General features: G+C 41.2%; 1 protein-coding gene across 1 annotated transcript in view; it reads right to left on the reverse strand.

The window, feature by feature from the left end:
- The window catches only part of MGAT4B (alpha-1,3-mannosyl-glycoprotein 4-beta-N-acetylglucosaminyltransferase B), an 832,974-nt gene that overhangs the window by 397,925 nt on the left and 418,437 nt on the right, over positions 1-16,612 (reverse strand). Inside the window, exon 5 of the mRNA XM_082253133.1 lies at positions 10,804-10,850. Coding sequence (XP_082109259.1) covers positions 10,804-10,850 — 47 coding nt within the window. The remainder of the gene's footprint in view (positions 1-10,803; positions 10,851-16,612) is intronic.

The raw sequence follows: 16,612 nt of genomic DNA on the forward strand, positions 1-16,612 counted from the left end.
AGCAGACATGTGAAAACTATTACAATAAGAATAAAGTAAGAGCAATAACAAGGGGATATTTAAAAAGTATTCAGCCATACAAAGTTTGTATATAAACTAATCACAAAACATGACCTAGTTGTAGTTTTCCAAATACTTTCATGACAACCGTTCCAAAGATCCCTATGCATACACATGTAGAAAGAGATAAAATATTTGAAGTTGTGCTTGGTCACTCAACCAATTTAAAGGACTGAAACAGGAAAAAATTAAACTCCCATGATGCAAAAGCAGCTTCTACTTCTATGATTAGTGTGTGTTGTGTTTCCAGTTGATAATTCATTATTTTAAGCCGCAGTAGCTTAATATTTTTGTGCATAACCATTTTGTCGAAATTTGCTGGCTTTTTAAATGAAATAATACACTTTTATTTTCTAAATGGGGTCTGGTAAAAGTGCTTTAAGTACTGAGCATGGCATCAGTACAAGATTCTCTGGATTTCTCTAATAATAGATAAGTTCATTTTAAAATAAATACACATTTTTTTTTTTTTTTGCAGATAAAAAAATGTGCATTTTTTTTCCAGGAGCCTGGAAAGCATTGCACCAAAGATTAGCAGAACGCCGATGCAGGTCTTCTGCAGATTCGTCAGTGTGAGCTGTCTTCCCGCACATCATACGGCCAGGCAATTTCACGATGACAGAAAGACTCAATGAACTACCACAGCGCTCAACAGCACCAGCCTGCTGAATTCTCTTGCGATTATCACTAGTGGCTGCAATAGCTGCTAGCAATAATCACTGTTTTCTCCCCGCAGAGATGACTTCCCCGACCGGCCCCTGCCCCCCGCCGGGAGAAGACAATTACTGATTTCCCTGTCAGCATTGCCTGTGTTTTTCCTGTCAGCACTGTGGGAAATTGTACAAATTTATTTCCTGCAATCCGTGGTTGCAGAAAAGAAATTTGCAATGTGTATAGCCCGCTTTGCACACCAACTCTCCACTTTTCCTTTGTCTATCTCATCACTTTACATCAAAGCTAAACCATATAATAACAATATGGGTTGGTTTTGCAAGCAGAAATAATGTTTCCTGATACATTCTTCTTTCATAAGTACTTTGAGTCACTAACTCAGAAAAAAGTTTGCAAATAAAGAAACGCAGAATAAAGTTTTCACATCCTTATCAGTATATTTGTTCCAGTTCAGTGACAACTAGGCAGCTAGCATTTTCAGAAGTAACTACATCCTTTTTTAGTTTAGTTTATGACAGTTTTCCTTTATAAACTCCCACCCCTCCCTGGGTGCACCTTACTAGGACAAATACCTACCCTCAGTGCTGATCCAGCGATCTTTACTGTGTGTCCCTATTTGGAGGCACACAGCTGTTTCATCTAAAAACAGTTGCTTTATCTTGCACATGCATACCACAGCCCTATTCATTCCTATAGGGAAGCCAAATTCAGAGTGACCACTAGAGGCCTCTCCCTGAATACAGCTTTCCCATGGGAATGATTTGGGACACATCGCACATGAGCAGTACGAAGCAACTGCCTTCAGGGAAAAGGCTGTGCAGCTCTGAACAGGACTGAATCAAAGCTGAAGGTATCTGTGCTAACTGGATGCACACTTGAGTGTGGGGGGGAGTGTATCAACAATGCTATTTCTGCCATTACGGCAAGTTATACGGTGTGGCAGTACTGGGATGTAAACAAACTTGCAGCTTCCATAAATGTATTTACCATGTTCAGCAGGTTTCAAGCATTCAATTAGAAGTGATCAGGTGACTTTAAATCTACCTATTCACTTACATAGTTACATAGTTAGTCTGGCTGAAAAAAGACACGAGTCAATCTAGATTAACCAACAGAGGGAAAAAGGAACACTTTGAAAATACATCAGATCTCAATGGGGAAAAATAACATACTGGATATCTATACTGAGGGGGATTGGTGCCATCCCGGAAGATTCCTGAAAAGTGAGTTAACATGTAAAAACTCAGTTTTTCCAAGTCATCTTCCAGGACGGCTCACAAGGAGGACAACATAGAACTACCTGATTAGGGCGGGATCACTGCTTGGAGCACTTTTCTCCCGAAGGCCTGGTATTGCTTCGAGTAGGTCCAACCTGTAGTGCTTCACGAAAGTTTGGTCCAGGTAGCAGCTTTGCAGATCTGGAGTGCCGATGCTCTGGCCTTTTCTGCCCAAGAAGTAGCAACTGCTCTTGTAGAATGGGGTTTGATTATTGGAGGGGGAGTCAAAGAGGATGCCTGCTATGAGTCACAGATTGCTGCCTTTAGCCATCTGCCAATGGTATTTTTTTAAGCTTTCCTACCTTTGTAGGGTCCAGAAAAGAGAATGAATAGCCTTATGGTAGATCTCCAGTCTTTTTTGCGTTCGATGTATGCGATCATACACCTCCTGACATCTACGCTGTGGAATAATAATTCTTTTGCATTACTTGAATTTGCAAACAACAATGGGATAACGATTTCCTCTGTTCTATGAAATTTTCTTTCAACTTTTGGAAGAAAAGCAGGGTCCAACGACAGGACAATTTTGTCCTGCATAATAATGCAATACAGTTCTGCGACAGAAAAGGCATGAATTTCACTGACCCTTCTAGCCGAAACGGAAGCCACTAGGAGAGCTGTTTTCAGCGTTAGGAGTCTGATGGAACAGGTCTCAAGAGGCTTGAAGGGTTCACTGCAAAAACTTTAAAGGGACATGGTCAGGTCCCAAGAAGGAAACTTGGCAGTGACTGGGATGCGTTTTCATCAAATTGCAGCCAAAAATGTATTGATTAAAGGATTCTCGGCTATTCTGAAACTCCAAAAATGTGAAAGGGTCGCCACCTGGACTTTGAGCGTACTGAGAGCTAGCCCTCTTGTAAGAAGTCCAGTATTGCTGGAATCATTGGACCTTCTACCATGAGGTTGTTTATACGCCAGCCGCAGAACTTCTTCCAGATCTTCGTATAGATTGAGTTTGTGGAAGACTTCCTGCTGATAAGTATTGTGTCTGTAACTTTTCTGACAGACCGTTCTGAGTTAGCAACTCCCTTTCAGAAGCCAAGCCCTCAGAGAAAGTAGGCCCACACCAGGATGATTTGCTGCTCCCTGGTAGATCAGATCCGGTGTGCAAGGCAGATTCCAAGGTTTTGCTATGCTGAGCTTTAGTAACCCCATGAACCAAGCCCTTGTCAGCCAGTAGGGTGCTAGTAGGATCACTCTGGTTGATGAGAAGCAAATCTTTTTGATGATCTTGGGGATAAGGGCGAACAGTGTAAAGGCATACTTTCCTGTTTCCCAAGGCTGAGATAGGGCATCCAGACCCACACTGGGTGGGTTTCTTTGCAAAGAATTTTTTTTACCCATTTTTCTTTTCTTTCTCATGGCAAACAGATCTATTTGGGGATTTTCCCATCTCACTGTGATATGATTAAATATGGTCTGGTTTAGGCACCATTCTGTTTCATGCAATACTTCCCTGCTTAGAAAAACTGCTAGGGAGTTTTGTTCTTTCTTTAGGTGCACTGCCACTAAGGACACCCGATTTTTCTCTGCCCAATGATGTAGCTGTCTGCTGTGATGTTGTCTGAGAATATTTTCACATGCCTTCCCTTTATGGTTGGGCTGAAGGACAAAATTGCTTCCATCACTGCTCTCGGCTCCTTGGTGTTGGATGAGTGGCTGGTCCACTGACTGTCCCAGCTGCCTTGGACCATTTGCTTGTTCCTATGTGCTCCCCAACCTTTTGCATTTGCATCCATCGTGATTATGACCGGATCTTGCAGTGACCACAGGCATCCCACTGTGAGGTTTTCTCATCTTAACCACCACTGGTTCGATGCCTTCACTTCCAGAGGAATTTCTACCATCAGTGGAAGTGATTCCTTCAGCCTGTTCCAGACTAATAGCATGAAAGCCTGCAGATGCCTCATGCGCAGCTGAGCCCACAGAACCTCAGGATGGCTGCTATCATTAGACCCAGTACCCTCATCAGGTTTCTTACTGAAGATTCTGAGCTCAGACAAAGATTTAACACCTCAGTTTTTAGGGTCTGAAATTTTTCCTCTGTAAGGAAGATTTTTTCTAAGGAGGAATCTACGACATAACCCAGAAAAAAACACTCTTTGTGCTGGAGTGAGATTTGATTTTTCTCGGTTTATGAGCCAGCTCAGATTCTGAAGATGATCCATAACCTGCATCAGATTTTGTTCCACTTCCTCTACCGAGTCTCTGAAAAGAAGATGATTGTCCCACTAGGGGAAAATTTGGATCCCTTCTGACCTTAGGACCTGCAGGGCTTCCGCTAGAATTTTCGTGAAAATCTGTGTGGTGGAAGCTAGTTCAAAAGGTAGTGCATCGCACTGAAAATAAAGAGTTTCTCTCTGGTTTTTTACTGCAAACCTGAGATAAATCTTTAAATCTGGTTGAATTGGGATGTGTAAATATGCATCCCTTAAGTCCAGGGATGCCATGAATACACTTGGTGTCAGAAGTTCACTGGTTGAATAAATTGATTCCATTTTGAATCTTTTGTATTTCACGTGTTGAAATTCTTTAGATTCAGAATAAGACAGTACTTACCTGATAGCTCCTGTCAGAGAAAGATGTGAGAGTAAAAACCCTCCCTTTCTCTGGCTTGGAGAGATGTAACTGATCACTTTATGATCCAACAGCTCCTGAAGAAGGGAAGACATAGCCCTTGCTTTCTCATTGTCTCCGGGCAGGTTTTTTTGCCACAAATTTTGTTTGGAGTTTGCCAATAACCTCTATTTTTATCCTGATTTTAATAGCTCCAGAATAAATTTGTTTTTTGTGCCACTGTGGTAAGAAGGTCCCCAGTCTTCCTCCCACCCAGCTGCCATTCAGGTCATTCAGGCTTTTGTTTTGGCTGGGAGAGTTTGAAAAGGAAACCTCCTATTCCTTTCCCCCTCTTGTAGTTCCATCCCCTCTTCTGGTCTTGTTTGTCTTGGTTCAACCTTTGTTGCCTCTGGAAGGCATGAAAATTCCTCCTACCCCCTTGCCGTTTTCGAAGGATGGGGAATCCCTTTGTCTAGTCGGCCGACCTCTCCAAGACCGACTTGAGCTCCTTGCCAAAAAGAAACTCCCTGGAGAAGGGAAGAGCACAGAGTCTGGATTTTGAGGCAGGATCTCCATTCCAGGATTTTAGCCAGACTGCTCTCGTTGCCTCATTTATGAGGGCTCTGGACCTGGCAGTGAACCTCACTGCTTCGGTGGAGGCAATGTATGCTACCACCTTTAGTGTAGGAATAGCATCTAAAACTTCTTCTTTTGCAGTATCTCCTTGTAGGAGGGAGCGAAGATGTTTAAGCCATAGATCCAGTGTACGGGCTACACAAGTGGTGGCTGGAGCAGGTTTGAAATTTGCCGCACAGGCTTCCCAGGCTATTTTAAGATACCCTTCTGTTTTTCTATCGATTGGATTCTTAAGGAATCCTGCATCTTCAAAAGCTAACTTTTTTGATACTTTGGATAGTGAAGCATCAATCTTGGGGCATTTACCCCAAATCGCAGGCTCTTCCTCCTTAATACTTAATAAGAATACTCTTTTCTCTGGCTCCTTCCACTCATGAAGGATTGTGTCTGTCAGATAAGAGTGAATGGGGAAGGTCCTTGCTTGTTTTGTTTGTAGCACTGCGTACAATCGATCATGTACCAACAATACTTTGTTGTCCTCCCCCTCATCTAGCTCTAAAGTGTCATAGATGGCTTTCAGAAGCCCCCCCCCCCCCCTTTCTTCTGAAGGAAACAAAAACCTTTGTGTTTAAGTCATTTTTTCATCTTTAAGTTCCCCATCTTCTGGTTCAGAGTCTGACTCTTCGTGGTCCCTTCCATTTCTTCTAATGTACCTTGCTCCAGAATTACCAGATTTGATACGCCCATAGCAGGTGCTGTGCTGGGGCCAGCACTTGAAGATACTGGGTAAGGGGCCTCCACTGCGGGTGTCTTGCGCCAGTGCTTTGAATGACTGCAATGTTTGAGCCATCTCTTTCTTCATGGAATCAAGAAATTTTTTGAACATTGGCCCTGTTATTCCTTTAAACAGGTGATCTATGCAATCTTGACAAAGTGTTTTCTTACAACTAGAAGATAATTTCCTGCCACAAATAGAACATCTTTTCTTGGGTGTGTCCCATTTGCTTTCTTTAGGATCCCGATTTTTATCCTAAAAAAACAGAAAAGAAAGGGCTAGGGGCCGCTATTACTCCATCAGCACAAGACTGCTGAGTAATTTAGATACACCATGTAAGTGTGCCCCACCACCGGATTACTAGAAAAAAAACCCACCTTTCCACCTGGAAGGTAGTGTGGTCTTCTGTCACCATCGCACCCCTGTGCCCTCTCCACCGGGGAAAAAAATGAAAACACAAGAGCCCCACACAGCTCCCCTTTTCCTTACCTTAGGGCCAGATTTAGCTGATGCCTCCAGACCTGCCTTCCTAACAGTAGCCGCCTCCATGGTGACTTGCGGAATCAACCGCCACTCTGCTCTGCTGTATTTAGGGAACCTAGTGATCGGACAGCTACCCGAGCAGAGAGCTGCTGACTGTCAGTCAGCAGCTCTCTGCTCTGCCCCCTCCTCGCTCTTTGGAGCGATGGGCTGTGGAGGGGCAGGGAGCGGCCAGCTCAGGCTCTTAGCGGGAAGCTGAGAGGCTGAGCACCTGGCGGATCCCAACTCTGTGGTCATGATGACGGGGTGCCTGGACCGACTTCTGGGACATAAGCAGAGAACAGACTTCAACCCGATCCCTGGGCAGGTAAGTGTCCTTATATTAAAAGTCAGCAGCTACACTATTTGTAGCTGCTGACTTTTTTTTTCCAAAATCCAGGCACAGCCACCTCCCATTTTCCCTCCTTCAAAACTACTGATGTTGAAGGTATGGTTTGTCAGCCCCCTCGTGATAGCAATAAATGTATGTTAAAAAAAAGTAAACAAGTAAAAAATTCAAATATATCCATCCTAGCGCATGCGCGTGCACACACAAATGCACAGACGGGCAAGTAAATTATGATTGAGTGTCACATAATAGGTATCACCTTGCATGCAATAGTAAAAGGAATACTTTTAGGGCCATTATTTATGTTTAACTCTAAACTGAGAAGCTGTAAAGGTTTTTATAGGATTATGGAAAATTCTGGGTATCAACGTTTGTAGCTGTTTAACAGATTCACACAATTTTTACATTTTGGTGCCCATTTACTCTACTAACTAATTTCTTAAAATTTATAGAAAATGTGGAAATTGTATTGCATTTAGGTGCACTTAAATTTATTTTGATGTATTGTTTTACTTATTTGATAACCAGCTATGCTATTATCATGCAACACAAAATTGCAATTACCAGGATTTTTTTATGCAGGCCCTGTGTCTTCTGTCTTCAAAAAATATATAATGTTTTTGGGTTTTAAGTGGAAGAAAAAATTTGCTTTTTTTTTTGCATGTGTGAGAAAACTGAAAAAGGAAATGCTCCAAAAGCAAAAGGCTAAAGTATAACTAAAGGCAAAATTTTTTTTTTAGTTTTGGATAAAGCATAGAGGGATTAGAATGCTTGTCAGTTTGTATTGCTGTCTGTGCCCCCATTAGGGAGATTCACCCTCTCTATTTGTCCTGTTTACCATTATCATTGAAAGTGAAAGTAAGAGAAAATCCCACATTTTGGGTTGTCCCCTGAAAAGTATTATAGGGGAAATCTTCCAATGAAGACACTAGTTCTGGTGACCTGGGAGTCCCCAGAGAATTCCCTTAATTTTCAGGGATTTCCTATCACTTCCTGTTTGGCTATGGGACAGGAAGTGAAGGGAAATCTCTACAATGGGACATAGATGGTAAAAAAAAAAAAAAAATCTGACGGGCTATAACACTCCCTTGCTCTATGCAAACTGAAAAAAAAGTTCTTAAAGTTCTACTTTAAAGGACAACTGTACGAAAGTACAGTTGTCCTTTATTGCGCATTTTAGTCTTAAGCTAAGGCTTAGAAACTATCGGCATAGCATTTTACGATTTTGTTCTGGGCCAGGTACAAGATGAAGTACATTTAAGTTTGGGTGTTTTTCAACCGATTGTATGCTGATCACTAAGTACCCACTGTGGGTACTGGAACAGTCTGCGAGAGCATCCTGGAAAGTGTCAAATGATTAAAAGGCAACATTTTTGAACTAAAAAATTAAAGTGATTGTAAAGTCTTTTTTTTTTTTTTGTTTTTTAAGATAACAAACATATTATACTTACCTCCTCTGTGCAGTTGGTTTTGCACGTGGAAGCACGGATCTTCCTCTTCTTGGGTCCCTGGCTGGAGCTCCTGGCCCCTACGCATGTTGAGTGCCCCCACAGCAAGCAGCTTGCTATGGGGACACCCGAGCCGAGCTGCAGCTCCGTCTATCCATTCAGACACGGAGCTGCCGTTTGGCCCCGCCCCCTCTCCTTATTGGCTAACTGATTTTGATTGACAGCCAATGGCGCTGCTTCTGTGTCTAAGACAATCAGCAGAGAGAGTCCCAGAGGGCTGAGGCTCTCGTGGACATCGCTGGATAGAGAAGGGGCTCAGGTAAGTATTAGGGGGGCTGCTGCACACAGAAGGCTTTTTATCCTAATGCTTAGAATGCACGAAAAAAAAAACCTCTTGCACACTGCAGGTTGAAAAACTCAGTCAGGCTTTTTTTTTTAAACTGAGCTAAAATACAGCCTAATAAGGCACGAAAAACAAGCACCGTGCATTCTTCAGTAAAAAAAAAAAAAAAAAATAGAAAAATTAGCTTTTTTGATCAGCAATTTACACCTACTGCACGCAAATTTTCATTTACATATTGTGCAGCAGAACGCAAAGATAAGTTTTCGCGTATGTGTGCAAAAATGCACAAACACATATACATGAAAATGTGTGTAAATATGCGCAAAAACATGCAAAAAAAAAAAGTCTAAATAAGTAGATGCTCAAACAGGAGTATCATGTGCATGAGGCCTAAAAGTCAGTGACTGCAGTGCTTTGGAGAATGGGAAGCTCAGTTAGAGCTTCATGTTACATCTGATGAGAGTTTAGTGCTGAGAGAATCAACATTGATGTCCACAGCCTCTGAAGATATCTATGACCTCTCTGTGTCATGTATTACACCCTTATGGAGCATAGCATAGTAGTGCCTAAAGAAAATAAAGCCACTATACAGCAGGTAGTGTAAGGATTTACACCTACATCTCTACTCAGGACCCTGATTTACTGCTATAGCTACCTTTCAAAAGTCATCATTTACATAATTTAGCACTGGATCAAGTGAGGACTGGGTAATTATCTGGGGGGGGGGGGGGATTACAAATACTGGATCATTTTTTAACCTTAATGTAGGGAATGCATTGAGGAAAAACATGTCTAGTCTTTACAACCATCTAGAGTCAACATATAGGTGCAGGCGTCTGGCCCCCTAATCTACATGCAAGGTGCCGGACGCATGTATTCCAATGGGTTTTTCTTTTTTTTTTGAAGCACGTGATTAGAGCCAGAGGCTCTAATAGGCTTCAAAAAAGGGTGGGCAAGCCCACCCAGTTGTGTGACAATAGCGAATGAAGATTCGCTATTGCCACACTGATTCTCCTACCAGCCAATCAGGAAGCGGGTCTTGAGACCCGTTTCCCGATTGGCTGAAAGGAGAGGCCATGCTATTGGCCAAGGAGGAGGAGGAAGGAGACGCAGGGGAAGCCGTCGCTGCCGCTGCCGGGGGGAAAATGCCGCCGGAGATGAAGCTGATAAGAGGCTTCTAATGGGACCAGGCAGGAGTCCACCAATTCCTGAGAGTGTTCCAGGGCAGATACCCGGAAATCAATGCAAGTAACTGATTGTGTGACCTGTTCTGGCGCGGGGGGGGGGGTGTGTTATGCTGTGCGAGTTGGTGTGGTCCAGAGGGGGGGATAGTGTGGTCCGTCTGCCCCCTCCCCCCCCCCCGGCCCAAGAAGCACCAGCCGTCATTGATATATATATATACATACATACATACATACATACACACACACACACACCTCTTGCCCTCCAAGAAGCCCAGGCCTTAGAAACTTTGTTCTACCAACACATTCCCCCAATTTGGCCACTACTTCTACTTCATGTGGACCTTTCATTTACCAGTGCATTCCAGAAGGCCACATAGGAAATAAATGATTGTATGTACTGCCATCTCATGGTGCCTGCATGTATAGGTTTTTTTTTTACCAATTACTGCTTTGCTCGAATCCCTTCTTACAAGGCAACAAAATTGCAGAAAACTGTAAACACCTAAGCATAGTCGGAAGGATAAGATATACTGGAGATTAGGCATGCATCTAAGAAAAATGTATTATCACTTGTGATCCATCTATGTTTTTTCCCCTCTCTTTTTCATCTCCAAAAGGTGAACTTACACTTTAATTTTCGAATATATGATTTATTTTGTACTACGGTCTATTAATCTGGTTCAGATACTTCCACCTAATCCATTCACTGCATTTTTAATTCTAATCGAGAATGCTGGAAGCAACACACTAAACACATAAATTAAAATGACAAATCCATGCCAAGATTTTATAACCGTTTCAACTAACATTTCAAGGACGTTGCAAAGAAATATCTACCCTTGCAAGTTATATGTGCTAATTTCTGCTTGCTTCCACCCTCGCTATCCTGAAACGACACCTCTGTTACTTTCCTGCTAATGTTTTCCAAATTATACTTCACACTTGGAGCTAGTCTCGTGTTTAGAAATAACAAAGCACGGGTGGCTGGCTCTTAAGCTGGATCATAAATGCAGCCACGTGGAGACACAAAAGAAGAAAACTTACATGGTTTTGATGTTTTCAGCCACAGAAGTTGCGTACTGTGCATCAGTCTGCAGAGAGAGGAGATAAAATACAGATATATGAATAAGATTTAAATAAAAGCATGATAATGTCTTCCAAAACTTTAAAGTCAAGTATCATTAAAATATAATATAAATATACATTTATCCAGTTAAGTACTAATTAAAAAAAATCAATACATGTGTTTTTACACAACACTGGATCTGTCTTAATTTTTATTAGCCCCCCCCAATAATCCCCATTATCCCTGAAAAAGAGGAACCAGACTGGAAAAATGAACCGCCGCACTCGGAGCCAAACCTGACTTTATTTCTTTGCAGAGTACTGTTGATCTAGCTCATTGAACATGCTTACAAGAAGGAAAGAAGGACCTCATTGGTGTACTACTGCTACTTCACTGGCCAGTCAAATAAAACTTGCACCAGGTTGCATTGCTTACATACAGTATGAACTGAAAAGAGGTCAAGAACCTGACTGTGCTGTCTGGCAGGAATTCCTGGCTTACAAGTTTGGGCTGAAGACAATTATAAGTCCTTTGGCAGTTCACTTAGATGAACATGCAACAGGTTGTGTGGAATTCAGCTGAAATCACGTTCAGCAAGTATTTTAGGTCATTATTTTAAAATTTAATTCCAGTCAACACCTTAATAAGCCTAAACTTGCTCCCACCCCATTCTTAGCCTATTATATCGACCCTGTAAAAGGAAATATGTTTATACTTCCCTATTCTGAAGTCCCTCTGGTCCAGTCCCATGATTGGGTTCCAGCGCCGGCTTCAGTGTAGAGGAGGGACAGCCGACAACGGATGCCCCATAGTAAACCTATAGGTGGCGCCATTGCCCAGGCTCTGCAGCCGCTGTCAGAGATCTCTCCTCAACACTGAAGCCACCACTGGAGAGATCATGTGACTGGACCAGAGCGACTTCATAAATCGGTAAGTATAAGCATCTTTTCTTTACAGGGTAGATAGAATAAGCTTAGAAAGGGGAGCCAATGGATGGGCTCCTTAGCCACCTGCACCCTTGAGTCAAGGATGATTCTCTGGAGAAGCACCCCAAGTTTCCAAGGGTTATAGCAGGAGTGGTAATGTAATAGTCAAACTCTACTTTACTTAGCAGGGAACGATTGACTAAAACTGGAGTGCAAAATCTGGTGCAGCTGTGCATAGAAACCAATCAGTCTCTAACTTCAGCTTGTTCAATTAAAGTGTTACTAATCCCATAACAGTAAAATTAGTCTGTATATGCAGTAAAGCATGCGTGTAATACGCACTGTGGAACCTAAGGGGTTAATCCTCTGCCTTGTGTAAAAAGGTTGTTGGATCCTGTTTCCTCTGATCCTACCCTTTTTTCACAGTCCCCAATCCATCTCCTGATAGAACAGAGCCTTGGGGGCACTCTGCACATGCTCAGTTTGGTGTGTATTGCTAGAGAGTTTTTATTTTTCTTGGGAGGGTGCATTTAATCGGCACAGAGCCAATCAGCACTGTCCATACAGAGAGTCAGGGGTCCTGCAGCCGTATCGGACAGTCAGAGTAGAATGAAAACTCCTCCTACAAGCTTTGACCAGCACTAAAAAAAGTCATAAATCTGCTATATACAGCTGATGAGAAAAGGTATTTAGCAGTTTTTTACTAATATAATTGCATTTCCATGTTCTGTGCACTGTGGGAGATCAGAGATAGTGAATGCAGGGTCCTGGTTTTAGTAACACTTTAAGCTTTGACATAAAAATAACACCTGGAAGCGGATTGATTTTGAACTAAAGTATTTACATCCTATCAGTAAATTCTACTTTGCACAGGTCATGTCTGTGCAAGTCGATCCTCAGACTTCCTTGGAACCTTGACCCAAATGTCCCCCTTTTTCCTAAGGGGAGGCTGCAGTACTGTAGGCTGGGTACAATGCTAGAAAAAAGAAATAAATTTTTCAATACTTATAGTGCTTACATGTAAGAAACCAAAAAAACACCCTCTACCTGGTTACCTTTACCAGCAGCAATACAGATCAATCACACCTGTCACAAGTTAAAAAAAAAAAAGCAATTTTCTGCTGTGGAGTAGAGGAAAATTGTAATAAATCTAAAAGAAACAACAACAAAAAAAAAGACTTGACACATATTGTTAAACAGAGCAAAAACACTTTGTGTTTCAGCTTGTTTTTAAGAAATGTCTCAGAAGCAAAGAGAATTTACTGCAGTACTGATGGGGAATGCCCAAAATACTTCAAGGCCTAATATGTGTTTGAACAGATATACTTGCAAAGGAAAAAGAAGCAGAATACAGCCATCAATCTTTACAAGATTGTTTTGCTGGCTTGAAGTGTAATTCTAGAATGATTTCAAAGAATAATGCCACCTTGGTAGATTAATGAGAATGGTGGAGGCACCAACATTCCAGAGAAGGCAAGCAAAGGGCAACTAGTGCATGGATGTGCTGTACATACAGCTGGGAACTCCATGGTGTAAAGAGGGCTGTCACATATTAAGACCCAGCCAGTGTTGGGGGTAACCAGACTTGTATAAAGTACTCGAAATTTCTACTTGAGTAAAAGTACAAGTGCTCGATCAAAAAATTACTTGAGTAGAAGTGGAAGTGCTCGCAGAAAAAGTTACTTAAGTAGAAGTACTAAAGTATTCAACATTTTTTTTACTTAAGTATTGCAAGTAGTTTTTTCAAAAAATTTGCTACTTAAGTACTAAAAGTAAAAAGTACCAGTAGTTTTGAAAAAAAAATTCTACTCAAGTACTGAAAGTAGAAGTACAAGTACTGTGTTATGTAGTTATTAAAGAAATAAGTCAAAAGTTTGAACATCATATTGTTTTTATTATTTCAAATGATTTATTCAAATGATTAACCTGTGTTTGTTAGTAGTTTCTTGATGCACTTTAAGCGCTGTAGCACCATTTATTTGTTTGTTTCATATTTTCTTTTTATTGGAAAGATTTGGTATAGCAGCTTTTATTATACACAGCCTTTATTTTCGTATGCGCTGATTTACAAATGACATTATACACATTTTTTTGAGCTTTATGCAACCTGCCATCTACTGTTCTGGCAGTGGTAATTTTTTTAAAAGTAACGAGTAACTATGCAGCACAAAAAAAAAATACTTGAGTAGAAGTATCGAAATCATCGAAAAAATGTAGTGAAGTAAAAGTAGAAGTAGGAGAAAAAAATTCTACTCTAGGAAAGTACAGATACCGCATTTCGGTACTTAAGTACAGTACTTAAGTAGTTCTACTTCGTTACTATACATCTCTGGGGGTAACTAGTTACAAAGTAACTGATTACAGTAACTACATTACTTTTTTTGGTAACTAAGTAAAGTAACTAGTTACAATACTAATATTGGTAACTACACTACTTTACTAGGCTATAGGAACGCGCTTTCCTGCGTTACCCAAGCCGTGCTATACAATCGTTATTTCGAAGAATAGAGAGGGATGAAGTTTATGACTTTTTATTGCACTTTATGTTTTATTCTGTTTTTTCAGGTTTTGTTCTCATGTTTCCCAAAGCCTGTGTTTATACAATAAACTCTATGCAGAAAGAGTGTCATGTATCTTCTTCTACACGGTCAATAAAGAAAGAGGAAAGTAAAGTAATAAGTAGTGAAGTTACTTTTCAAATGCAGTAACTTGTAAAGTCATCTCATTACAATTTACAGAAGTAACTAGTAACTAGCTACATTTTTTGAGTAACTACCCCAACACTGGACCCAGCCCCTGGAGAGCAGACAGTTTTTATCCTGGAATGACCAACTTAGAAAGCATTAGTCCTTCCCCAGGGTATAGACATGAACCAACACAAAGCTTTTATGTTTACTTGCCTGCCAACATATAGCAGGGCATTAATGTCTTAATGTTTAAGGTTGAATAAAGACAATAGTCCATCCAGTTCAACCTGTGTAGGTGTGTGTCTCAGTGTCAATAATCATTTCCCATATCCCTGTATATTGTGTTCTTTAAGATACATGTCCAAGAGTCTTTTAAAATATCAATACTCCTGACACCACTAATTGTGGAAGAGAGTTCCACATTCTTACCGCTCTGACAGTGAAAAACCCCCTGTGCAGCTTAAGGTTAAACCGCTTCACCTCCAATCTCATCGTGTGGCCACATGTCTTCTTACACTCTCTGAGACTGAACAGCTTTTTTTCCTATGCTGGAATCACCATTGAGGTGTTTGTAGATCCCTATCATGTCCCCTCTCATGCGCCTCTTCTCCAGCAAAAATAAATTTAGTGCTTGTAATTGCTCTTCATAATTGAGGTGCTCCAATCCCCTTGTTAGTTTCGTTGCCCTTCTATTGACTCTCATATCCGTTCCGAGAACAGGTGACCAGAACTGGACAGAATACTCCAGATGTGGACCGGACCAGAGTTTTATAAAGTGGCAGGATTATAGTTTTATCTCTGGAGTATATCCCCTTTTTATTGCATGCTAGTATTCTGACAGCTTTGGTATCTGCAGCTTGACATTGCATGCTATTGCTCAGTCTGTCTTCCACTAGGACCTCCAGATCTTTCTCCATGCTTCATTCCCCCAGAGGTTCCCCCCCCCCCCCACACACACACACGGTGAGTAGTTTGCGTTTATGTTTTTAGACTCCCAAAGTGCATTACTTTACATTTCTCCAAATTTGCCATGTACAGTGCCTTGCAAAAGTATTCACCCACCTTGGCATTTTTCGTGTTTTGTTGCCTCACAGCCTGCAATTAACATGGGTTGTTTGAGGATTTGCATCATTTAATTTACAGAACATGCCCACAATTTTGAAGATGTTTTTTTTTTCCTATTGTGAAGCAAACAACATATAGGACAAAATAACAGAAAAAGTCAATGTGCATAACTATTCACCCCCTAAAGTCAATACTTTGTAGAGCCACTTTTTGCGGCAATCACAGTTCCAAGTCGCTTGGGAACAGCAATCTTTAAGTCTGGCCACAGATTTTCTATTGAACATTGAACTTAAGGATGTAATGTAACAAAATAGGTAAAAAGCTAAGGGGGTGAATACTTTTTCAAGGCACTGTAGTTGCCCACTCTATTATTTTGTTCAGGTCTTTCTGTAAAATTTCTATATCCTGACATGAAGTTATTACCCGACTTATTTTTGTGTCGTCCGCAAGAACTGAGATTGAGCTATGAATCCCGTCCTCTATAACATTTATGAATAAATTAAACAGAATTGGTCCTAAAACAGAACCTTGGGTACCCCACTTACCACTCCAGACCATTGTGAAAACATGTTATTTATTACTACCATTTGGAGACAGCCCTGTAACCAGTTTTCTATCCAAGAACAAACCCTATAGTCTATGCCTGCAGACCACAGCTTGTAAATTAAGCATTTATCAGGAACTGTATCGAATGCCTTTGCAAAATCCAGATGCACCACATCCACAGGCCTCCCCCCTATCTAGATCGCGGCTCACTTCCTCGTAGAATGTTAACAGATTGGTCTGGCAAGAGTGTCCCTTCGTAAACCCATGCTGATTACTACTAATACTGTTTTTATCAGCAAATTATTGGATATAGTCCCTTATCATCCCCTCCAATAATTTACCTACTTTTGATTTCAGGCTGACTGGCCTGTAGTTTCCAGGAATTGGTCTCTGCCCTTTCTTAAATATTGGCACCACATTTGCTTTTCCTCAATCAGCTTGTACAGTTCCTGTACATATGCTGTCCGCCAAGATTAGGAACAATGGTCTAGCTATAACCCGACTGAGTTTTTTGAGGACTCTCATGTGTAAGCCATCTGGTCCTGGTGACATATTTCTGTTAA

The sequence above is a fragment of the Pelophylax lessonae genome, assembly GCF_965119305.1.
Source record: "Pelophylax lessonae genome assembly, chromosome: 4".
Lineage (NCBI taxonomy): Eukaryota > Metazoa > Chordata > Amphibia > Anura > Ranidae > Pelophylax > Pelophylax lessonae.